The sequence below is a fragment of the Pleurodeles waltl genome, chromosome 3_1, assembly GCF_031143425.1.
Source record: "Pleurodeles waltl isolate 20211129_DDA chromosome 3_1, aPleWal1.hap1.20221129, whole genome shotgun sequence".
NCBI classification, from domain to species: Eukaryota; Metazoa; Chordata; class Amphibia; order Caudata; family Salamandridae; genus Pleurodeles; species Pleurodeles waltl.
In genome coordinates, this window is record NC_090440.1 from 875,826,412 (window position 1) to 875,852,389 (window position 25,978).

The 25,978-nt window shown below is 43.7% G+C and overlaps 1 protein-coding gene and 1 long non-coding RNA gene across 2 annotated transcripts in view; one reads left to right on the top strand and one right to left on the bottom strand.

The window, feature by feature from the left end:
- The window catches only part of LOC138284727 (uncharacterized), a 137,199-nt gene extending 127,468 nt beyond the window's left edge, over nucleotides 1–9,731 (bottom strand). The window contains exon 1 of the long non-coding RNA XR_011201449.1: nucleotides 9,697–9,731. This is a non-coding gene — a long non-coding RNA (uncharacterized lncRNA). The remainder of the gene's footprint in view (nucleotides 1–9,696) is intronic.
- The window catches only part of LOC138284726 (angiopoietin-2-like), a 161,871-nt gene that overhangs the window by 69,628 nt on the left and 66,265 nt on the right, over nucleotides 1–25,978 (top strand). Inside the window, exons 4-5 of the mRNA XM_069223841.1 lie at nucleotides 13,400–13,632; nucleotides 14,408–14,532. Of these exons, the coding sequence (XP_069079942.1) occupies nucleotides 13,400–13,632; nucleotides 14,408–14,532 (358 nt within the window). The remainder of the gene's footprint in view (nucleotides 1–13,399; nucleotides 13,633–14,407; nucleotides 14,533–25,978) is intronic.

Sequence of the window (25,978 nt, forward strand, 5' to 3'; positions counted from 1 at the left end):
TGACGCCTCTCAGTGCTGCACGAGCCGTGGCGCAGTCCCGGGAAGCTGGCTCCGGTGCTTCCGGTAGACTCCCTCTGATGGCAGCAGCTCCCACTCTAAATATGTGATGCTTCGTGTGGGCATACCCAGCAGAGGTGGTAACCACCAAAAGTGTCAGAGACTGTGAAATATTTACACAAACCGTGATAATTGTCCGCCCATGTAAGGCCAAGTTGATGCGTCATTACTTTTAACGCTCCAGTTCAACTCCCCCCTTTGTATAGTCACCCCTCCTCCACTGTCCGCCACTCACCCCGCAACAATACTCCAAACAACCTCACTCACACAGACACTCAAACACATCCCTCCCCGCACACAAACACACCCTCGCTGACGGATACATAAGCAACGTAATAATGCTCTCACGCATACACATCCGGTGGAAACTCAGCTGGGGCAGTCGATGCACACTTTGCTGTGCACATCAAACGGCAACCAGAATACCAACTTCCGGATCCAATAAACGGAGTGCCAGAGCGAGGCTCATAACCTTGTGCACAATCAGAAGTTTATTTTATAAGGGCTTCTGTTGGGACAATGGGCCCCCAGTCACCACTGTCTGACAAGGTGTACGGCCTGATGCTAGTGCAGCATGCCAGATATGCAATGCATCTATATGAGGACAGACCATAGCAGCTAAGTCTGGGATAAATTCCAATTACGCTGGAGTAATCAAAGTAATTTCAGTATTCATGCATTACCCTTGCAATGTGAAATTACTGAAATTATGTAGTTACACCAGTTTGAGTAATTAAGAGTAATTTGGGGTACAAACCCTACCGCAGGAACACAGAAACAATGAACTAAGAGAGAATGGGTGGCTGAAGGCTACTGCTGTTTGTGTCCTGTAGCATTTAGTGCTATTTTCTTAGTGCAAAATGCATCTTCAGGCGTTTTTTCGACATGAGGGTGTATTTTGTGCTAAAACAATAACACTAAATGCTGGACTACGCTGCTCATACAATTCCACACAATTATGAGTAATGTTGCTGTAATTATGAGTAATTAAGCAAAATAAAATTACACCAGTTACGTCCACCCCTAGTAACATCCCCTGCCTGACACATACACATTACAGCCAGCAGAGCCCTCCTTCACAGTATTTACAAGCAAACAACCGAGCAGTGAGATTGCTTGCTTCCACGTAAATGCTGCTATCTGTAAGCAAAGATAAGCAGGGTGAAGAGTGATCGTTTGGTAGGTCGCCACCCTTGCAACCCCATGGAAGAGCTGCCACTGATGTATACAAGCCTTGAAGGGAATTATCCCACTGAACATTTTCATCATCGAATAGTGCAATCAGTCCAGCTTTGTTTAATTTATATGTGAGACCTCATGCTTCATTGATTCTTTCTTATACATCACACATTATGGCTAAGCAGATGACACTCAACTCACTGTAAGTCTAGGAAAGGTCACCAAACCCACTGCAAATTTCATAAATGCATAAAACTGGCAGCAGACGTGGATGAAACGTAATGACCTCCAACTTAACACAGACAATGTTAGTGTGTTTTTGTTGGGTAATAAGCCAGATATCTGGGCTAACAATTGGTGGCAAGATAGCCTAGGATTACCACTGTTTCCATTTAAAAAGAGTGACGAATCTGAGATTTTTTTTTTATACCAAACCCATGTTAGCTCCCAAAATTACTAAACTCACTGTTACTTGTTTTAGGATTCTAGAATCTCTTAGAAAAAAATCCTCTCATCATCCAATTGAAGGAAAATTGAAGTGCAGGCCTCAATTATGTTTCAGCTGGTCTATAACAATTCATCCAATTTGGGTCTACCAAAAAATCTATTAGCGAGAATCCAATGGAATATGACAGCCAGACTGATTCTAGGACTGAATAGGTACAAAATTAGGCCTCTTCATTCTAAATTGCTCTGGCTTCCTCTCCCAAAATGAGTGATCTTCAAATATCTTTGTATTGCTCATTGTGGATTCTCTGGATCTGGGCCTTACCAATGGAACAGATTCACCAAATGCATTCCTTGACAAAATCTAAGATTCAAAATAAAATTGCTCTTACAAAAACCCAGAAAGTTCAATCAACACTAAAAAGGAAGCACACCACTTTACATTTAAGTAGTTGTTGCAATCATGCCTGTTTGTGAGTCTTTTGAGGGTATTTCTCTCTTTCAGGGTTGCTTTTGTGTGCCTCTCCCACACCTACGCACCCTTCAGGGTAGTGTCTGCACTTTATAAATCTCAAATCAAATCACTTACTGAGATACTTTTTTCCGGGACTAATATTACAAACAGGTGAGTATCAAATTCGTCAGTTTTCACTTCCCACCACTGTCTAGATGCTCTAGCGTGTGAAGGAGCACTGCTAGCTGGATTTGGCGAAACAAGATGAGTGAATGAGATGAGGTGATGGTCTTCCAGGATAAGGGTTCAATTTTTTGCCTCCAATTGATTCCGGGTTCCTGCAAACAATGTACATTGTACATCCTGGTGAGTGAGTCAGTTCCAAGAGGAGTTCATGCTAGGCTTCCAGTCAGGTTGTGATGCTTTTTGGATAAGGCATTTTTTATTTGTCTAACCAAAGGTTCATGTTTCAAAGGATGGATTTGGTGGAGATACCAGATATGACGTCAAGGTCAGTCTGTGATCGTCCCATTACTTGGGGTTAGTGTGTACTGTAGTAGAATAACGCAGGAAAAAGTAGGGCTAGAACTATATCTTATTATTGATTCACATGCCGGTAGCATTTTCCCTTCAAATTTTCATTATTTAATCAATTCTTTGAACATTATTGCTAAGCCTCCTCAGGTTTTGCCTTGGCTGTTTATATATGTGGCTTCAATATCCTAGTGAAATTGTGCTGTGAATTACTGGTGTAATGTCATCTCTGAGCTGTGTTTCAATGGTAAAGAGCAGGTCGAGGTTTGAGTTTGTTTTTGGCAGTGCTTAATTTGTGAGAGAAAGCCTTCCTTTGCACGGGGACATCCAGCACAATTAAACGTTGGTGTGTGGAATGTAAAAGCCAGTAGTTTTTAATCCACTACCGGACACTCCCTGACCCTTTTCCTCGCACTTGCTTTCTTTTTATGATAGCTTTGCCATGTTTTCCTTCCCTAGTCTTTCGGATCAGTGGATTTTTCCCTCTCTTGCACTCAGTAGATATCTGAGAGAGGAAAAATATGTGCCGTCCCCAAAATTATATGTCAGTGCCCCACTACTGACAACAGCCACCTCAAGTTAAGCACTGATTATTAGTTCAAAGATGTTTTGTATGTTTGTTCAACAATCATTGAACATTGACCAGAAGTAAGTTTGGGGAAGATGGTGTGTGGGGAAGTGGAGGCATGAAGGTTTTGGGTCACTTGGAGGCCTGGTATGAGATGGTGGAGAAGGTTGTCTAGACTGATGGTTTGGTGTATATAGGGGTTGCGGATTTGTGATGTGAAGACATGGGATTGGGCCCATATTTATACTTGTTTTGCGCCGCATTTGCGCCGCTTATTGACGCAAAAACGGCGCAAATTTACAAAATACAATTGGATTTTGCAAGTTTGCGTCGCTTTTGCATAAAAAAATGACGCAAATGGGGCGCTAAAAAAGTATAAATATGGGCCTAGATGTATTAGATGATGTTTGCAAGATCTCCTTCTTGGCCTCTTGGTGCCATAAAGTTCCAATAATCCACAGAAGGCCTCTGCTTACACCAGCCTAGGAAGGATTTTTCTTATAGATGACAGCAGTTTCTTTTATCAGTGACTTTCCTGATTGATATTTACAGTATAAAGAGTGCCCTACTTGCCGATTCTGACTGGACTATTGAGCCCTAGAGATAATAGCACTGGCATGTTGAGGAAGTCACTGAATTCTATCTGTAGGCCAGTGAACAACTGGCGCCATGAGGGCTAGACCACTCGTTAGGAGAGAATCCATAACCCTGGGATCTTGAACCCAGCTCAAAAGACTTGGCACAAGTATCTTCAAAAACCCGCTCAAACAGAGTCACAAAGCCTTCAGCTTTCAGCAAATCCTTCAGGTAACACCACCTAATCTTCAGCAGGCAAGGGGGCTTCAGGCTGCCAAATCAAACCTTAGTGGGGATACCACCGTGCCAAGAAAGTTAATAGAAGGAGCTTTGAGAGGAACAGCAACAGACAAGTTTGAACACTAGAGAATTTCACCACAAGAGCTCTTACAAGGCTTGCATTCCGTCCTAACGCTTTTCATTTGTACAACTGCGTGTTGTAACCTTGTGAGTTGCTGGAAAACCTGTACAACTTATAATAATTTTATTTTCATACAGTACTTTGTGTAAATAAGAGTTGTTGCTATTACCATCCTCTATGGCACCCCTTTGACTGATGTTTGATGTGCAGGGTGACAAAAAACATAACTGCAGCAAGTGCATTAACTCACTGAGCTAGCTTACCAACTTTTGAGATGTTCGAGAATAGTATGAAGTCAATGGAAAGAACTGTGAGATGTTGGAGAAGTAGAACATTTGGATACATTGGACATTGTCTTAAAAAGTGCTGGTTAGTTGATTAACAGATAAGACAAAGATGAAGCACAAAGGGGTTTCTTCAGTCATTCGGGCATATGACCGGAGGGATGTACTCTGTTGCCCTGATGGCGCCCACCCCGAGACAACTACAGATCTCCTCCAAGAAGGCGGAGATGCCTGTCCCTTCAGAAGAGCCACCGCTACAGTGGTTCTGCTACAGGCACTGACGTTTTGCTGTGAAAACGCCATGTTCAGTTCTCGGACGAAACAACCTTTTTATTTTAAAAGCAATAAAATCCTGACGTTTATTGTTGAAGGAATCGCCCTAATCCAGTGGGGATGTTTTCCCAGCGCTTGGATGGGGATGTCATTATTCCTTCACAGGAATGCAAGGCTTTTCCTTGCGGTCCCAGAGCAGAAACAGTGACGTTGGAACATCAGCAGTCAACTGGGCAGACAGCCTGAAGTCCACTCACCACTGGGCTGTCAGTCAAAGGTTTCCTCCGTGGGGCGGGAAGCCGCGAGTTTGGTTCACAAGGTGCTCTGCCATTTTTTATGTCAGTATACCATGCCCGGCCAACTCTAAGTAGGCCCTAAATTTGAAAAACTTCACCCCTCAGGAAAGCAAGCGAAATTTCCTGACCGCCCAAGGCAAGGTTTAGTCAGTTTGATGTAGGTGACAATTTTGATAGGTGTCCCACTCACACATCGCTTCAAGTAACGGAACCCCAAAAAGAAGGGGTTACACACTAACACTCAGGGCTCTCCGTAGCGCTAAACAGCGGCAGGTAAATAGTTGTCGTTCAGAAGACGCAGACACCTGTGTCTCTTTGAGAATTTGAGAGTGGCGGGGAAGCATCAGTAATGCTGCCAGTCAGCTGTGGTTCACAAATGTTGCCTTTTGTGGAATGTAGCAGCAGCAGGAAAGGTTTCTTACTACTACAAAGCTTGATAAACCGGTGTTAACTAGGGCCCTTCATTTTACTCAAATTATATCTATAATAATATAGTTACTTATAGAGGATATGCAGGCCTTCAGCCTGCATCTTCTTCCATTGGGCTGCTATTGTGTCACTCACATTTTGTCTCCGCCCACTACAGAATGCAGCATAGGGCCACCCTACATTTACCATTGGCTAACTGCAGTGTCAGTGATGACATTCTCCTCTTTCACAAGAGCACATCCACACACAAAGTAGTTGTCCTAAGTGCCAAGGACTATGGTGGTAACTTATGTGTTTTGATACCAAATAATAATTTTGCTCTAATTTTGCTTTTGCCATTGTCCCGTTTAGATTGATGAGTTTACAACAGCTTCCCCAAAAATATTTTTTTGCAAAAACTGTGACAGACAAGCTTTGACAAAACTCAAAGGCTACCCTCCTGGGTGACATGCATGCTCTACAAATAGAAATGACATAATATAACTTAGCCTGAGAAGTTTAAAAGAATTATGTAATCTCAGACTTGGCCACTCTGCTCATCTACACCAGATCAACAGAAAATAGTTGAGAAAACACAAGATAACATAATCTAATTAAACATTTCCTGAAATGGCAGGTTTGCTTGCAGCTTTCTAAAGCCAAGCATCTGACACATTTGTCAGCACCAAACTTTCAGCTCACATACCATTTCACTCTGATACACTTGTGTCATCCTACAATAACGGAATGGTAACATAAAACAGGAAAGAAAGGATGGGTGAGTACTCAACAAAATGCGATGTGCAAGAACTGTGAAGAAAAGACTATCACTTTCTACATCTGTGAATTGTGGTCCAAGTCTGGTTCAGCTCTTCCAATCCAGATACTTGCATGCTCAATCTGCCAGGTGAACCAATAGCTTGTGTTTTTGGCTCTATGAATGCTGGATTTGATGATCCCTGTGGAGGTATTTAAAGAGCTTTGCGTCGCAGCATTGGCATCGCTCTCCACTTCAAAGGTACAAATCCTAGAGATCCATAGTATGACACTTTCCGATCAGTGCTTAATTTGTAATAGAATGAGTGCTGGTGCCCGAAGCTTTGCTCAGAATCCCATGGCCGGTGTGCTATTAAATGTCAGCACATCGAATACCAAGGCTGCCTAGTCTTGAATTCACCTTAGGCCTCTTTAATCCTCTACAAGTTACGCTTCTCTGTATTATCTCACTCTGGTTGGTTCCCGTTTATCCTTTTGCAACAGGTTTTCAAACTTTCTTTTCCTCCTTCTTTCCCCTTTGTGAGTCTTGCCTCTTTTGCTCTCTGTAAATGTCCAATGAGGAAAAATAAGTCCACAAAAGTGTTGCTGGTGGCACCCACTAGCAAACACCATACACAAGTTTTTCCCTACATCTCTCTTCTTGTACTTCACCAGTGTGAGATAGAGACAAGCCATTGCAAGCTTCTTTGACATTAATGCAGCTTGATTGTTTAGAGTGCTGACAAATGTGTTCTGTAGGTCATGTGTTAGAATCCCGACAAGCAGACTCAGCCTTCCATCCTTCCAAGGTTAGTAAATTGAGTGCCCTAACTCGGGTAACAATAGTATCTGTTATTTTCAGTGTTTAGAAATGGCAGAAGTGTGGTATGAAGCAATATATAAAAACAAGTTATTTCTGTTAACAAAGCACACAGAGCCATTGTTCGGGCACCTTAGAAAAGTGAGACTCTACTCTTCAGGTTGAGTGCACAAGCACTTTGACCTATTGGAAGCTTTGTGGGCTTTTAACCACTCCACCTCACGCCTTCCACTTTCATTTGTTTGTGGGCTTGCCCTTCAAACATCACTTGATGTAATTGATAAATGCTTTACATTTGTCCCGCCTTGGGACGGTTTGGCTACCACCTTGGACACCGTCCCTGTTACAGGGGTAATTGCACAACAACCGATATACTTCAGCGTGGGCGAACTACTTGTTTCTTTTGTCTACAATCTGTGGCTCCCTTGGTGCTTACAGCGCTCAGAGCACGAACGTGTTTACACTGTTACCTAATAAGAGTCATTTAATTTTTGCTTTTGGCTTTTATTTGCGTGATCTGTAGGTTACTGGATAATCTTCTTGGAAAATGCATGGTAAATATTTATGTGTTTGTTTTTTTATGGGCACTAGCGCTTCCAGGCACATCGAAAAGCATTTTCTTTCCAGGTCCTGAGGTGTGTTGAAAGCACCGTCACCTGTCATTCCCAGCAAAGCTGTAGGTCAGTGTCACTGTGTCCAGTGTGGGAAATGAGGTCTCTGAGGAGTCAGAAGCAAGGTGTAGGGAACGTGGACAAAACAAAGGGTCACCAGGACACATAGCAGAGACCTCGCGTGACTTCATAGTCGAGATTTGACCCAAAGGTGGAAATACAAATCTGTACTCTCTCCAGAAAGAACATTAATGTCCAGAGTTATTTTGACATTTTGACATTATATGCACTCTGATCCGCTTAGTACATGTTCTTTGCAGCAGGTATATTAACCCTATCCGCTACCTTATAATGACTCCAAGCTTACACTAGACAAAAGTGTGTTCTCTCTCCAGAAAGAACATTGATTGCCAGAGTTATTGTGACATTTTTATATTATAATCACTTTGTGATCTTCCTTGTAGACGTTCTTTGCAGCAGGCACATTAACCCTCTGTGCTACCTTATGGTACCTACAAGCTTCCATTAGACAAAAGTATGTTCTCTCTCCAGAAAAAACATTGATCATCGGAGTTTTTTGACATTTTGACATTATATGCACTTTGTGATTTGCCTAGTAAATGTTCTTTGCAGCAGGCACATTAGCCCTCTGCACTACATTATGATGACTCCAAACTTCCACCAGACAAAAGTACATTCTCTCTCCAGAAAGAACATAAATCACCAGAGTTATTTTTACATTTTTACATTATATGCACTTGGTGATTTGGCTTGCACACATTCCTTACAGCAGGCACATTGACCCTCTGCACTACCTTATGATGACTCCAGGCTTCCACTAGACAAAAGTACGCTCTCTTTCCCCCAGAAAGAACATTAATCGCCAGGGTTATGTTTACATTTTTACATTATATGCACTATGATCTGCTTAGTACACATTCATTGCAGTAGGGATATATTTGCCTGTACGCTACTTTATGATGACTCCAAGCTTCCACTAGACAAAAGTATGTTCTCTCTCCAGAAAGAACATAAATCGCCAGAGATATTTTGACATTTTTACATTACATGCACTTTGTGATTTGCCTAGTACATGTTTTTTGCAGCAGGCACATTATCCCTCTGCACTAACTTATGATAACTTCAAGCTTCCACTAGACAAAAGTACATTCTGTCACCAGAAAAAAACATAAATCGCCCGTCATTTTCGACAATTTGATTTGCCTAGTTCTTTGCAGCAGGCACATCCTGTCCAGGCTTCCACTAGACGAAAGTAAATTTTCTCTGCACCGTGAGCTGAAGGGGCCGGGAGTTGCTGGACATGGAATATATAGGCCCGATATAGATTTAAAATTATGTTGCTTTAACATTTACATGCTGTAAAGAACACAACTTTCATGGAGGAATCATTTGTATACAAATATTTCAGCGATATTAAACACTATTAATGTCATAATTAGCTATAAATCAAATTTCATAAATGAATAAATATTCAAACAGCATGTAATTTGTTTCTAAAAAAAATAAGAATTTTAATATATTCACTAATAATATATTCATCAAATAGCAAAGTAACAAAGATATATTTTTTTGTTTTTATACAAACAAACTGGTGACCCCTCAATTCCCCAATCTCTTTACATCCAAGTGACAGAAGGAGAACACCAACCCTCCTGGACTCCAGCAGCTCATGCGATGAATTGCGTCATGGAGTGTGTAAGGTCAATATTTCGGTCTCCCAAGGGTCAAACCATCCATGAGGCCATCCTCAGGACAATGTGTCAAAGTGGATTACATCACAATAATTGTTGTTTTCAACATCAACTTGCTGGAAAAGCACTGCCTAATCATTTTCGTCCAGCACATCCAACGCGAGTCGGTTACTCCAGTATAAAGAAAGGACAATGCAATTTCACCACAGATACGTAAACTCCAGCCGGGCTCGAATCAATCACAAAGCAACAATTATTCTGTCACAGGCTGCCTAGCAAGCCACAGACACCCCTTGTGATCCACCTAAATAAAAGAAAAAACGCTAAAACAGTTTTAACAAAAAAGAAAAACACACATACCTGTACTCAAGATGGTAATCGGCTGCCGAAAAAAGAAACAGGAAGTCTTCCCAGGAAGTGATGTCTATATATTCCTTTGAATGGGGGCCATCTTGGATTGGGATGGAAAAGTCAAGTTTTGTAATTATGTTCTGCATGAATGGAGATAAATTTATACATAAGGACAGTGAGAGGAAGACGGATGAGGAAGTAATGCAAGTTTTAGTAATGCAATGTACTAAACAGGATATAGTTCTGTGGCTGTGTGGCTACACACAAACATCTGCAGTGATCCCACTAACCAATAGTGGTTTCATAACTTAAAATAGTGCATTTCCCACTGATTGGTTTAAATTGCATTTATTTTTACATGCAGTTAACATAAGGTGTAAGGCCAACAAAATAGGTACAGAATATTTTTGTCTTTTTAGCCACACCTTTGACCCTTCCCCCACGCTCACTGTTCCCACTCCCACTGTACTCAGGATCACAGTTCCCAAACTTTTTTAATGCACTTCGACTACTGCTGACTACACATTCACAAATTACATGACAAGCATCACCTTTGGCAAGAACACGCCAACAGGCCTTTCTAAATCTCTTGGAGGATCTCTGCTAGCTGTGAGTTTGACTATCATGAACGTAGATGTTCTCAAAGGTGAAAATGTAGTGAGTTTCCAAGGTAAATCCAGGAGTGTGACTCTATAAATTCCTTTTGTCAGTAACTTTCCAGGGTGTCAGACTACTCTAAAAATTCAACTCAAAAGCTTGGGAAATTATAGGGAGGAAGGACGGGTGTAAGTTTACCAAACTATAATCTATGATCTCATTCAGCCCTTTTTAATCATGTTAATAACGGGATTCCTGAGGCATGTGTGCATGGCTGGCGACGAGAAGGCTGCCAAATTCTGTTGTGCAAGAGTTGGATCTATTCCCCAGACCACCAAACGCGCTTGCTGCAAGTAAATGTGACAGCTCTGGAGTTTCAAGAATGCACTTGAAGAATGAAGTGGGCGTTTGGACACAACATTTGTGACACCGACAATATTAACAAGCATCTGAGCACCAATACGTCCGGCTTTAACGTACTAACACAGCCATGCAAAAATGTTGTTTTGCACATTAAAGCCAGAAATGTTGGCTGTGGTGACAAATAGTGCAATGTTTAAGCGTGATTTCATATATGAAATAGTTCCTGATACATTCCAAAGGAAGCATTCATTCAGGGCATTGTAATAAAACCAAATAGTCAATGGCATGAGGGCATAATACCTTTCTGTGTACATTAAAAAAATTATTAAGAATAAGTAAGACATACAACTGTGCTGTGAATCCAGTCCTAAAAAAACTACGGAACAGCTCAGGGGTCTATGAAATAATGAAGACTCCAGGGGGCAAAGAAGCCACCTTCTTTAAGAAGTTTCCTCCAGCGATTTCCAAAGCATCTGCATTGACCTTCCGGGTCTGTGTTATGCATATGGTGCACTCTTCCTGTTTGCTCCATGGCCGACCTTTCAAAAGGTGCGCTGGGTGCAAACAGGGACAGTGCACCCTATTACTAAGAATGCCCTGTCCGAGGGCGGTCATGAACTCCCGCTGCCCTCGGAGCAGGGCATTCAAGTGAAATATGGAGGGGCTGCCTCAACTCTGCTCACCTCCACTTTGAAAAAGGGAAAAAGATCCGCTTGCGGGTTGGTACAATGAGTGACTACACCCACCTGCAGGAGGATGTCTGGTGGGGGGTCATGGGACCCCCTTTCTCCTGCCTCGAGGAGGAGCACTGGAAGTGCACCACCTTTTTGGAGCACACTTTCAGTGCACCTCCTCAAGGCATGTTTGCGTCCACACTCATATCCGTAATATGGTGAAGGTGCAGCGGAAGAGATTCCCTCATTTGCATGGGCCCATGAAGGAATGCCCTCTCATCATAGCACTGGCACTACATGTGAGCCTGCCCTATTAGTGTTACAGAAGGGGCCCTTCTGTAATACCGTTGTGCTCGGGGCACAAACCAGGCATGTTGTGCCAGGGCCCTGTTGTGCCCCCGGGGCACAATGTATAATACGGCCCATGGTATGCTGACAAAGAGATAGGTGACAAAAATAGGCACGAGTGAAAATGTTTGTTAGGTTTTCATAATCTTACATCATTTCCAGCATTTTGCGTTACACTTGTTGCAGAAAATTTCTGAAATTGTGCTATTATATCCTATCACATAATTTTAAATCCATTTGGGTAAAAATTGTATTTCGTGTGCACAGGAACAATGTAAACAAACAGAACATGAGGAGTGGCTGGTGTTCACAGCACTTGTCTTTTTTGGTGCTATTTTTTGTGTGCAAAATGCATCCTCATGACCAAAGTGGATAGACGGATGCATTTTGCACTAAAATATAGCGCTAAGTGTCAGGTTTGCCTTTTGTGTAAATGTGCATTGTTTTTCTGAAATTTCACACAATTACCCAAAAGGAAAGTATGTGAAGTTTGCACACCCCTAGAGATATTCCAGCATGCAGTTGACCAGTTAGCCAACTACATAATGGTATGTCTTTTTAGTAATAACAGGGAGCATGCATTTCAGCTGTTGAAGTAGAAGCAGCGGTGGCAGACGCAAATCTCAAGGGGAGGGGTGGAGTGGTGGGGGAGATAAAATATTACTTTTTTTAAAAGTATGTGCTGCCACTGCTGCCCTCCTCAATCCTCTTCTTGTGATTGTGCTGGTGCCCCAGCAGTCCCTGAGACACCGGCACAGGCTCCCTAGCAATCCTGGCACTGCTCTCATGCTATGCATAGCATGAGAGCAGCATAAGGATTGGTCTGAGCTGCTTCTTCTGCTGCTCAGACGGTGCCCTGGGATCTGTGCAACACAGCCAGGTTGGAGAAACCTAAGTGTGCATGTCGTTTTGGCCGGCAGAAGACGGCGGGCCAAACTGACATGCGCACTTAGTGCAGATGACTCCACTCCCCCTCATCCCCCCTCCCATGGACTGGCCCTACCTCTTCCTGCACCTGTTGGTTGAGCCACCAGCTGAAAAATACAATGATATTAAAATATCGTTTTATTTTTCAGCTTCTGGCTCAGCTAGTGGGGCGACACTCCTTTGCCATTGCGAAGAAGCCACCCCTGAGTAGAAGGAATCCATATTTCATCCTTGAGCTAGCCTGGACTGGGATGGAGTCCAGAAGAAGAATTAAACTTCTTACAGAGTTAGCAAACGTGATCAAGTATCAAGTAAAAGATAAGTGGGGAAGGGTTGTGCTGCTGCTGTAGCGATCAGATAACTCTCTGGTGCCAAAATTCGAGCCATCGGCTTTACAACCATAGAGATGTGCAGAGTGGAAGGAGGAAATGTTAAGAAGTCAGGGAGCGAGGGTATGAAGTTTTGTAGTTATTTTCTAGACAAGCGTTTTAAGCATGGGATGTTTGATTGTTTGGACTGATGAGTGAGTTGGTCTTTTGAGTATGGGATTGTTCTGCGGTGCGAAGTAGACTTTGTAGAACTTCAGGCTGCTATTCTCGATGTCACTGTTATAAAAGGTTAAAAAATAAGAACATGAAATAATTCTTGCAGAAAGTAGGATTTCACGGAGTTACACGTGTGATATATGGAAGGGAGGGGCGCCTAAGTGTTGTACCCACTGAAAAAAATTGATTCTTTGCTCAACCACAATCATGCCTTCCATTTCCGAGTTAACAAATGGATTCCTAAAATTGTTCCTTCAGCTTCCTCGAGAAGAAAGTTCTGGAGATCGAAGACAAACACGAGGCTGAACTCCAAATCGTCAAAGCTGAAAAGTTGCAAACACAGGACCTCCTCTTCAAGCAAAGCGAGGTGATTGGGGAGCTCAGTCAGCAGCTAAATGTTGCCACACTCAACAACAGCCTGTTACAGAAGCAGCAGTCCTCGCTTATGGAGACCATGAATCAACTTATTAACCTGGTGTCACAATGCAACCGTGAGTATTGACAAACTCTGTACCTTTAGAAATGCTTCTAATCTCCCATTGGTGGATTGGCCATGTCGCACCATTGTTGTCTAAACAAAAATGGCGTCCAACTTACTCATGAGAAAATGGGAGATTTCACTACAGGGCCTTGCTCTGAAAGTGTAGCAGAGGTTTGTCTGAAATTTGACCTTTCACTTTTCCAGCCTATCAGAGGCACCAGGCTTTCATTGAGTCTTTCAACTTCAAAATTCCCCTTTGTGCACTGTTGTCTGATTGATTGTGCCAGGCGCACAATCAAGTAGAAACATTTTACACTGCACGTCTCTGCCAACAGACCAGTATGTTTGTGTGTGTGTGTGTGTGTGTGTGTGAGAGCACCTTGCTGCCAAAAGAGCAGTATGTGTGTGTGCGTGTGTGTGGGTGTGTGTGCTCACGCGTTTAAGAAATCCTTTAAGACTCATGTACTCATGCCATGTGGGCACTGTCTGAGTCACTAATACACAGTCTCACACCTCTTACAAGAAACACAAGAAATCACCCTATCTGTTTCTTCCGTGCACAGTGCAGTCAATGAATTATTAAATATGTAAGAAAAAGACAATATTGTCATAGTTTCGAAAGAAACCTCATAACTCACCAGTAAACTCATATTCACGGAATGTAGAACCCTGGAGCTCTGAAGCTCTGGTTGTCCTGGTATTTAGTTGGGTACTGGATGTTATTCATTTCCGACCTCAAACACACAGCCCGGGGAGTAAGCAGTTGTTTGTTTGCTCTATTTCAGAAATTTCTATGGTCCCCAAGGAGGCACAGAAGGACTTCAAGGACTGTGCAGATGTCTACAGGTCAGGGTTGACTACAAGTGGTGTCTACACCCTCCGTTTCCCCAACTCTTCAGCTACAGTCAAAGTAAGTTGCAGGAGGTTACAAAGTGCATGTAAATTTGTGTCAGCAAAGTCTCTGTCTGGGGGTCCAGGAGTAGGGTGACCAGATTCTCAAAACAAAAAAAACGGGACAGGTCATAGACATAGAAGTAGGACTACAGTTTGCAGCAACCATTAACATAATAGAAGGACTACTTAACAGCTTTTGTAGACATAGAAAAAGGACTTCAATGACAGCCTCTACCACAGGTACATATGAAGAAATTGCAGACAACAAATCAGAGGTCTTATATTGACTGTAAACTTAGTTCCATTTTCACAGTCTTTGCTTCCACACTTGTTATAGCTTGTGACCACCCTTGCCTTGTACATATTTAAACTTGTGAGTCAATGGGAGATGTAGTATCTGATGGTGAAGAGATGGGGCTTTGGGTTAAGCATTTCAAGACTTGGAAAGCGAGTTTATAGAGAATGATTGAAAACCAGATGGGAAAAACTAGCCCAAGCTGCATGGTATATTTTCTGTTCTCAGTGCCAAAGTATGATGAAGGTGCAAAACCTTCAGGATGTAACAAGTTCCTTAAGAATGTTTTGGATGAGGGACCAGCCCTCCACTACCAAGCAAGCCCTTCAACACCTCAAGAGTCCATCTAAGGAGTTTCTATCAGTTTCGTTTCCGCTCCAGTGGCACTCCTTAAATTCATTCTGTCACCTCTACAGCAGTAATATTTACCTTCTCCCCTCAGTCACACACAAATCCAGTCCCTCTGTCAACCTTACCTCCTGGTTAGCAGTCACTCACACCCAGGGCCGGCTCTAGGGCGGTACGACTGGTGCTGTCACACCGAGTGCTGACTTCAGGTAGGGCAACGGATTTGCAGGTATATTATAGTTTTAACTCTTGCTTCCAGCAGCTTTTAGGCAACAATAAATATGTCAAGATAACTCTGGTGATTAATTTTCTGCCTGGTGAGAGATAGGATTCTCTAGTGGACATTTTAAGGTAGCGCAGAGGGTTAATATGGCTGCTGCAAAGAACATGTGCCATGCAAGTTAGATGCATATAATGCAAATAGGTCAGTGGCTTACTACTTTTGTCAGAAAGATCCTTTTGTTAAGTTAGAGTGCTAATCTAGAACAGTGAGCTGCTACCTGTCTAAAAAGAGCTGCATGCAAACTGCAAAGTATAGATTAGAGCGCTATGATTTTTTCCCAGTTTTTCCTTATCCTATTGTTGCAAAAAGGGCTCATTTTGGTAAAAATCAATTATTTTTATTAAAGAGAACCCCCAAATGTAGTGTGACATTTAAAATTCTGAGTTTGTGCTTTTCCATACCAAGCACTTAAACTATACCGCCTACCAGTATGGATGGTTTCACTCCAGGCCCCTTTTGCCTTTAGCAGCTGCTTGATTCTGAGCTGCGTAAAAGGGCAGAGCAGGGTCACGAAGGTGGGTGGCTGGATCTTGCTGCTGACTCCTGTGAGCAGGGCAGGGTCATGCTGGTCACAGATGGTTCGAAGGAGCTTTTGTCCCGATGGCTGGCACACCACCACTGTTGCTGCTTTTTATAAAGAGAAGGGAAATCCACAGAGAAAATGTCTCTTTTCTCTCTGGATTTCCCTTAAGTGACGTCACGCCGCAACATCTCAAGCAGTGAACTCAAACACTACTGGAAAACCGGGACATTTCTATAAAAATCTAGCTAGTTTCCAAAAACCAGGACATTTCTTTATTTTTGACGAAATTGTCGGGACACTGGGACACTTCTCAAAAAACGGGACCGTCCGAGGAAATCCAGGACGTTTGGTCACCCTACCCAGGAGACTCACATCACCTACCCTCTAAAATCCATCAGCTTCCGTAGCAGTTTAATTGTGCCCTGCTGCCTGACTTCTGGACTGTCAGTTTCAGCGACAGTGCAGTTCTGTCTTGCGTCCAGCCACAGAATGAGCTTTAAGGCAGTGGATTTTGCCAGTGCCTGTGGACCCGAAGCAGGACTGCTGATTGGCGGCTCCTGTAAGAAAGGGACCACATGAGATGAAGGCGTTGTAACACTGTGAGTTACTCCCCTGCCACTTTTCCTTTTGTTTCTTGGTGCTGCACCACAGTAAGGTTGGCCCCGATGAGGGTCCAAGAACGGTGGCATCTGCTGCATAGTCCTACAAAAGGGTAAAATCTGTAATGGCACACTCAAAACATTTGTGTGTGTGCATGCAGTATGTCTGAAATAGCATGGTGTATGTGTGCAGAAAGATGCAACGAACCAGAAAGAGAACTGTGTATAATCATTTATTATTGTTATTATGTTTTGGGAGGAAAGACATTGCAGTTGATGGTTCATGTCCACCAACACATATTTGTCGTGAGGTGTGTGAAGTTGATACGTCAGACAGTTTGCAAATACAAATACAAAATAGTGATGACTGGAATGATTGTCATTGGTAATTACCTGAGCCATATCCCAGTCTGTCATCCTTTTGCCCACAAGGAGTCCTCAGATTCGACTCAGCCATATGCAAAACAGTCTTGTTTCTGCTCCAATAGCAACACTCCAAGCTGAATAGCCAAGCCAGGCCCCACTCTGAACCGGAATATTAGTAACCCAAGACTGGTTTAGGCCTAATTGGGCCTCTTCAGTTAGCTTGGTTCCAGTGAGACACTGAGCGTTGGATACATGTCTGGGCCATTACCTTACAGTTAACACATCACACATAGGATTACAAAAAATAAATGGATGGAATGTTTATGTTAATCTCAGCCACTGGAACCAAGCAGCACCCCACTGAAGATGCCCAAAGACAAGAGCCCGTCTTGAGTTGTATGTGCTCCTTTTTGGAGAGAATCTGTCTCGGCAGTTCAGCCGGAATGTTCCTGCTGAAGCAGGGCCAGGGCTGATTTGAATATGGCTGGGTCTATTTCGAGGTGGCACGTTAAGCAAATAAATGATGGACTTTGGTGCAGCCCCAAGTATTTACCACTGGTTCAGATTATTTCAAGCATTCCACCCATCACTTTTGTATTTTTATATTATAAAGCAACCTATACAAAAATAGCTAAATATTAATCAGGCCTCTTCCAAACCCACCAGCTATCCACATTGCTACCTCCAACACTGAGCGCAAACTAAATAGCTCTGAAAGGCTTTTCCAAAATTGGGGGCAGAGCATTAAATGTGGCAGAAGTTACAATATGTACAGTCCCCAGACTTTAGTTAAATCAATTACCGCTCCAGTTTTAAGTGTAACGTAAACCAATTCATCCTTAATTGGTAAAGAAAAACAACTTGATGCACTATGATGTAATTCTTCCATAAACCTCTATTTTCTTTTCCCTCTCTCCTACTTCATCCTGCTGTATTTCAACCCCTTTTCACCCACCGCACGTCAAGACTGTTCACTTCCCTTTATCTTGACCCTTGCTCTTATTACTGTCTGCCATAAATGTCTATTTTATATCACCAAGCTTATTTTACTGTTCATTTATCATAATCTCTGCTTGTTTTCTGTGTCTGTCCTTGATTATTGTATGCTGCGCTGGTAGCTGGACCTCTGGCACTTGTGCATTAGAAATAATAGTTAAAAATACAACACCATGCAGACGCAGCGAATCTCACCAGCGACTTGAGGGGTCACAGTATGTCCGTACCCCGCATGAGCATCTACACCATGCTGACATTGACAATGGGAAGAAGGAACCCCTTCCCAATAAACCAGCAAGAAATACTCTCATGTAAGAAACACATAATGAGATCACCACAGCCCCCTGTGTGCACCCCTCTGACTAGAACAATTTTCGAAAAATGTAAGAAGGTATATTGGCATACAGGAGGTCATAAACTGCAGAGCTGAAGGCATTTTAATGGCTGTTCCAGAAAGTCCATGGGGTGGTCATGTGGAGATGGCTGCAGCGCCTGTAATTGGAACCTGCTGGGTCAGATATACCCGGGGTGAGGAGAAACCTTCCCTCCCGGCCCAGCCCTGCCCCGTCACGGACTCAGGGCTGTGCCTTATTCACAGTCTGCTATCGCTTCCGCGCCCTCTTCGCGCCGGATCAGCTGTCTTCTGTCTCATAACTTCATTCATCATTGAAAAAATTCAAGTTAAAGAGATCTGGGTCAGAAAAAACCTGCCGCCCTGTGCCATGTTGACAGACCCACTGCAGACTGGTGTCCCCTGACCTGATCTCTTTCATCGCGCCTGATGTTCGCAATCACTCGGAGCGGTTAAAAAAACAAAATGTCACTTGGTCCCCTCAGCCCTACCTGCGTTTGTGGGTGGCATGCCACGCCCGCCCCTCTGTGTTGATCAAGGGAAGGGTATGTGAAACCCTTCCCCCATCTGCCCCGGGGTGCGAGGGATTTATTTACAGCCCCTGCCTTGCCCTGTTGCTAGGGTGTGTATGTGCGGTTCCTCATACCTTTCCCACGTCCCGAGAGGTGTATTTATACCACCATCGTGCCCAAAGCAAGCGAACATTCAACGCTGTACCATGCGCATTATCCAAGGGTGAAGGGAGCATTTTCTGACCACTGACCAAGTGAAAGCGGTTGTCTTTGTTCACCCCCTTTGCAGCCCAATGTCGGGGGAAACACTGTGTCCTTCCGCCTGCTTAGATCAATGGGTGCATTGTTGGTATGTGTTAGGTACCCCACCTTTCCCAAGAGTCAGTCTCTTTAGTGCCCTTCCCCCCATTGCTCAAGTTTAAGGGGTCTTTATTTGCCTTTCACCTCGCCCAAGAATTGGGAATATATCTGTTTACCCAGACATATAGGGCAGGTAGGTCTTTGTTTGGCCCCCAAGTTTGATCAAGTGCAAGGTCTATTTTGTGTGTCCATACCCTTGCCCACGTGCAGGTAGGTATTTTCCGTCACCCTGCCTTGCCCAAGAATGGGGATCTTTGTTTACCCCCCAGGTTGGCCCAAGGGCTGAAAACTCTCTCTTGCCCCTGCCTCAAACCTTCCAGTAGATAGAGTCCTTCTACTTTTCCAATCCACTCTTGGAGAAGTTGAGAGTAATACTTTCTGCCCTCCCCCTCACGCCTGGTGTGCCCTAGCTTGTCCAATGAGGAGTTGTTTCTTTCCATCCACGCCTTGCCATAAGGCCGGGGGTTCTTTGTCAGCCAGATGAGGACTATTTCCACCACCCGTCCCCAAAGGCACAACTATTCTTATTGCCTCCCTCTCCTTGCCACAGGGTGTGGACTACAATAACACCCCCCCATCTTGCCCAAAAGTGAGGGTAGTTATGCTTTCTTCCCCTTGGCTAAGCCTAGGGCAAAGTATACTTTCCTACAGCAAAAAAAGACTGGCACCTGTGACAGCTGACATCTGCCCTAGGCTTCCTTCATACTCATTTTTGCAAGAGAGAAGGAGACTATGGTCGTTTTTAGGTCTTGATTTTGCAGCACAGCTGTCAAACTGATCTGCTTTTAAATATTCAGATAGAGGGAGCTTTGGGTCCACACTTTTTCGACCATTGGCTTTATTCAGTAATTGTCTTTTATCCATTGCCTGAAGACTGCCAGTCATGCCTTACAATAGCAGAGTCAAGTATTCATCTCTCCCCTAAGGCTACTGACTGTGTGCATCCTTCTGCCTCCTCGCCACTGCTTACAGTGAACTGCATGAGGTGCAGACTACTTTACAGCTATGACCCTCTCAATCTGCTCCTGCTGCAAACATTACATGTGTTGGCATATTTAAATCCAGACCTATTGGCATTGCCAGTGCTTGTTTTATCATGATGACATACTCCACTTGTCCCTTTCTCCAGGCAAGGGGGAATACTTACCAATCAGCCATGGGGACAAAGTGGACAAGGCATTATGCAGCACCCCGATCTAGGGCTAGGGTGGGGCAAACCTCAAAATACATATCTGTCCTTGCATAGAGAGTTCCGACACACTTGGGCAAGGGAGGGAAGTGGCAACAAATTCCCGATCTTCCCTTGGGTAAATTGGTATTGGCAAGAAATAATCCCAGCCTTGGTGAACTCAAGGGTCACTAAGTACCAACCCTTCACTTTTGCAACCCAGAAAAAACAGGCAACGAGAATCCATCCACACTTAAGCAAGGTGGCAGATACCTCCCTGGAATACCAACCATTTCAGCCCTTAGGCAAGACCAGGCAACCACATGACACTGTTGTGTAAAAATAATATCCTCCTGCCATTGGGAAAGGCACGGGCTGTGTCTTTGTAACAGTACCTGGTCCTGGCCAGGCCAGTGTGGGTGAGTACGAATGCCCTTTGGATATTATTTTACCTCTCCCAGCCTATATGACAGAAAAAAACTAAATATATGTGTGGACCTTATGCATATTACATCGTCAGCTCTCCATCTATGTTACTTTTATTGTTTCTATACTATAAGTGTGAAGTGTGCAGGTGGTGCGCACTTGTACTCTTTGCTAAAATTCTGTACTGTTCAAACAATTATCCAGAGCTATACAGCAGTAGAGTGTGTGCAATGGACTCCTGGGCCCTCATTACCAGTGGCCCGAAAAATGACCAATAGGCAATCACAAATGGGACCCTGATGTTCCCTTTAGAAATTAGGAATTACCAAGGACATTTGCTCTTTCCAGTCTCTTCGGAATTAAAAGGCAATCCTTAATAATGGCCTTGGTTTTTAGCTTGAGAGCTGTATTATTTATAGGAAAGGGCCCATTGGTTACTATTTGTTAGCTTCAGTGTCATTATTATTTTCTACTGCCTAATTGCCCTGTGCAGGCCAAGCATCATTTCTGTTCCTTCCTGCGGAGCATGGACCAAGGACAGATTGATTCAACTTAATTAGTACCCGTCCGCTGCTCACATGGTGATTGAGATACTATTTCTTCTTTCCCCTCCCACTCAACCTTTCTCAGTTCTGCTGTCCCCGTCTAGTGCTCCCTCACACCTCCCTCACATTACTTTTCACCTCTCCCGTTGTTGCTGCTCCCGCCCTCCTCTCTCACACCTGCCTCATGTTGCATCCCACCCGCTACTTCTAATATATTGCACAGCAATCCATTGTGCTGAAAATGCACTATGTTGCGGTACACACTGGCCACTTCATCGCACTGTTTTTTTCTGCATGTTGCCCAGAAGCTCGGGCTGCTGTGCGACATGTCTAACAAAACATTGACAAAGCCAATAGTTCTCACATAGGCAAGAACTATTGGCGTTGTCAATGCTTGTTGCTTAACGAATTGAAAACAGCTGAATGAATACACCATAGTAAGGAAAGGCATCAAATGGAACCAAGCACCATGTGCCTGGCCAATTGGGTAAAGTTTTGTTCAGCGTCTTTTGGTTTCTTTGAATATATGGTGGTTTCAATGTTATTTGCAAAAAGTCACTTATTTATACACTTTTGACCCTTTTTATCAATATGCACTAAATTTGGCAGCTGGAATGCTGAATTTGGAAGCCTTTTTTCCCCAAGTTTGACTCAAATTCGACCAAGAGGGGACTGAAGGTTGGTGAGAATTATTAATGTTGTGATAAAATGATTGCTATGTAATGAGGTAGCAACTTTAACTAGAGAGATGCAACTGCACCACTTTACTATGTTATTTATATACGATTAAATAGACTAATGTTGCTTAACCATTATATATTGTACAGTGGTGTAACAAAACGTGAGGGGTCCCACTGCAAGATATGCTAAAGCCCCCCCGACATTCACATTAGTCAGGGCAGAGGTGGCCCCCTCCAGTATTGCTAAGCCTGTGGGCCCCCACATGGGCTACGGGGGCTCTATTACGCTCCTGATACTGCCCACAAACTACTGGTTTATCTATTGGGGCACCTTCTGGGTCCCCAGGCCTACAAACGAATGGTTAACTTACATTACAACCTCCCAACTTATCGAGTATAATCCACCAATGAACTGTGGTCAATCTGATGAGTCCACCTGAAGGCAGTGAGCCTGACAGAGCTACAAACAAACGAGTTAATACCACCCCAGTTCAAGTGACATCCTTCATATTCAGCTACGACAGGAGTGCCGTAAGCTCTGGAGGGGGGAGAGGGGCGCAAACCATACAATACTCCGATGAAACGCTCCATGGTAGTATTGGTTCTTCCATGTTGTCCTAGAGACAGAGGAATGCACTTGTACAAGTCACAGACAGATGGTAAGTGGTTTAAGACAGCACTTTGTTTCTGTAAGTACTGTGAGGCAGTATCCAGCACTGAAGTGTTATTGGTGGTAAACAGGTCATCTGTTATTGATTCATTGGGAACAATTATTAACATTGCAAGCAGTAACTCACACACCACTGCAGGCTCCGGAGGTCTAACCTGCTTTTTGAAAGAGCCAGGTGAGTACCTGTAGTCCTAGGTACCAGAGTGTGTTGCTTTGGTGTTGCTAGTGTGCAGTCAGCATTAAGGAAATATGTCGCTTCTCTGATAGAGGATCACTGGGATGTTTTTAACAATGAAACCACTTATATTTGTTGCTTACCAGGATGGGTGATCTTGGGACTGTGGTGGTGAGCAACACCTCCAAAGCCTTCTTGACTTACTTAGGTAGCTTGGTACAGCGATCAGAGATTGGGGATAAGATTTGCAAAGGGTTTGCATTGCTCTTGCAACACAAGCCTTTTTGTGAGATTTACTAAGCCACCCTATGCAGCTCCGTGTGGCTTAGTAAATCCAGAGTAATGCAAAGTAGTGCAACTGCCTTGGGTTACTCTGTGTGGAAAGGCGTTTCATGGGTGGGGCATGTGTGTTCCCATGCATCCACCCATGATTTTTGGCACATTCCCAGATTTAGTAAGACTAGTAAACCTGGGAATGCCTCAGAAAGCAATGCCTTCCCAGGTGAGACATACCTAGAAAGAGGAAAATGTCTCTGGGAATTGATTTTACTGTTTTACTGCACAAAAACAATCCTGCTTGTAATGTAGGAACCCATGCACCATGGCACAAGGGTACCTGCGTTGGTGCTTGGCAGCCACAAGTGCGCCAGTGTAGAGAGAGAGAGTTGGAATGTGCCAAATCTTAGTAGATATGGAACATTCCTAGTCTCTCCAGTTTTCTTGCTGTGTTGCTCTGTGCGAAATCCTAGTAAATCTGGGCCTGAGTCTGTGGAGGTGTATGAAGGTTGAGTTAACTATTGTGTGACGTAAGTATTGCAATCAAAATAAAGATGAATGACTAGTGAGAGTTATTATCGGGAAAGGGATATCTCTTTGAGAAACACGTAATTAAACAATTTAAGTAAACACTAGAAACAATGGATGTAGCCTGATGTTCCAAACAATAACCGCTCAAGATATAGTCAACTAAAACTTTGGGCAGGATCCCTTTTCTGAGGTTCATGGGCTGGCTCATCAATGGTATGACGTCTAATGCTATCCAATGGGATGTCAGCACGACAGAGAGCTCTGGAGCTGTCCAGTATACAGAAATATTTTACCACTGAAGTCTGAGAAGGTGCCTTTGGGATACTTTGACAGATAAATAGTCCACCTTGGGAACTCAATGCAAACCCTCTTCTTATGGGGTTGTTTAAAGACGTAAGCCAAAACACATTTATTTTTCATAGCCATAAAATCAATGTTCTTCTCTGTTGGTCATGGTTGTTTTTGTGTTGTCCTCAGGATATCAGGATTACTAGAACTGAAGTAGCTTAATAGACTGATCAAAAAATGATGTTTCTGGTGCACAAAGGGGGGATAACCAAATGACCAGCCGTGGCAGCTAAAAAATAAAAAAAGGTCCTCTGCAAAACAAACTTCAATCACAAAAGGAGGGAGGAAGCGCACTGCCCAGCATACCAGAACACAATTAGCCCAGATGCACTCTAGTACATGCAGGCTATAATAGCACTCACTTTAGTCGAAAGTCTTTAGTATTCACCATTGTTGGCTCGGCCAGTGCTGGGTATCTCTAGACACTATTTTAGGGTATATTGTCCATCTCCAGTAGACAGTAACAACGTAAATTTGGGAGCGTTGATAGTGCTGCTGACAGCCTTCTCAGCTTTCTGTACCACTCTCAGAGCGCAGGAGCATTAGCCATGAGCATGTAAGACCAGTAATTCAAAGGAGCCAATCACAAAACTGGGGAGGGAGCACACTGTCTAGCATATCAGCATACAATCGCTTAAATGCACTGTAGTAAATTGTGGTAAATGCAATGCATAATAATCACATTAGTGGAAAGTGGAAGCTTTTGTTCCATTTATGACAAAAGTACGGGAGCAGAAGATGTCAGACTCTGGAGAATTTCTCTAGTTTGGGAAAATGGAGGAAACAATTCCTCCTGCATCAAAGATAGTTTGCAGGCCAGTGCTCTGAGGAGCAACGGCGCACCTAAAGGATGTGCATGGTCCGCGATCTCTGGAGAGAGTGGGCATGGGAGCTGGTGGGTGCTTGACCACCACACAAGCATGCAAGATGAGGGCACCCCCAAGTGTGGTGCAGGGGACACTTCTACTAGCACCCAGTTTGCAGCAGGGCAGAGGCTGGTGATGAGCTTGTGGTCATCTCATGTTGGGCACAGGCTAGTGCATACTGGGAGTGCTGCAGGGGGGGGTCCACATGAGATCACAATGCAAACAGTGGTAAAGGGGAGCAAATTTACCCATCAGATTCACCGATCCTATGTGTAGCTCACCTATACTTTAGACTGATATCACTTTGGCTCAGCAGTATTTCTACTTTTGAGCTCCTCTTGTCCCCTGTCTGGGAAGCTGGTTACCAGACAGCAAGCATGTAGAGCAGTGATGCCTGGCAGAGTGCCGGGCTTAGTCTTAGGTTTTTATGTTAACTGTGCCAGTTGTCCTTAGAAGCCCAGTGCCAATGAAATTCAGATGCACTGCTCAGGGTTAGGCGATAATTAGTCGAGTCCAGCTTTGTGGACTCTCCAATGCTGGGGAAACATATGTGTTTTAAACGGGCTGTGGAACATTGTGGAGAGTTAAGGTGATGCTGATGGGCAGTGAAGACATGAGTTACAATGGCTACGTGCAGCATAGGACATTTGTGTATCCCAGCCAAACATGAACAGCCATCCCACGACTTGGATCGACACAGCCATGTGCGCGTGCAGACACACACGTATACACACGTGCCCTTACGTGTTCTCACCAGCTTCAAGTGAGCGATGTAAGTAGTTTCTAGTGTTGAGGGTCTCTGGACTTTACATTGACAGGCCAATTGGTCTCCACCCTGTGAAACAGCCCCCCCAAAAAAACTGGTAAACAGCCATAGCCCAAAAAACATGCAGGAAAGAGAGCGTAGAGGATCATAATAAACATAAGTGAGGCTCGCTGTGGGATCCTCCCCGCAACAAGGTGCTGATGGATAGCACTGGACATGGTCTTGGATGACTCATGGTTTTAGCACCTAGTTAGGCACCATAACAACAGGTGCTATTCTGAGGAAAAAGTGAAATGCAGCTGAATAGGATATCTGATATGAAAAGCTGCAGACTTTTGTACTTACACAGACTATATTTTAATGTATTTCTTGCGCAG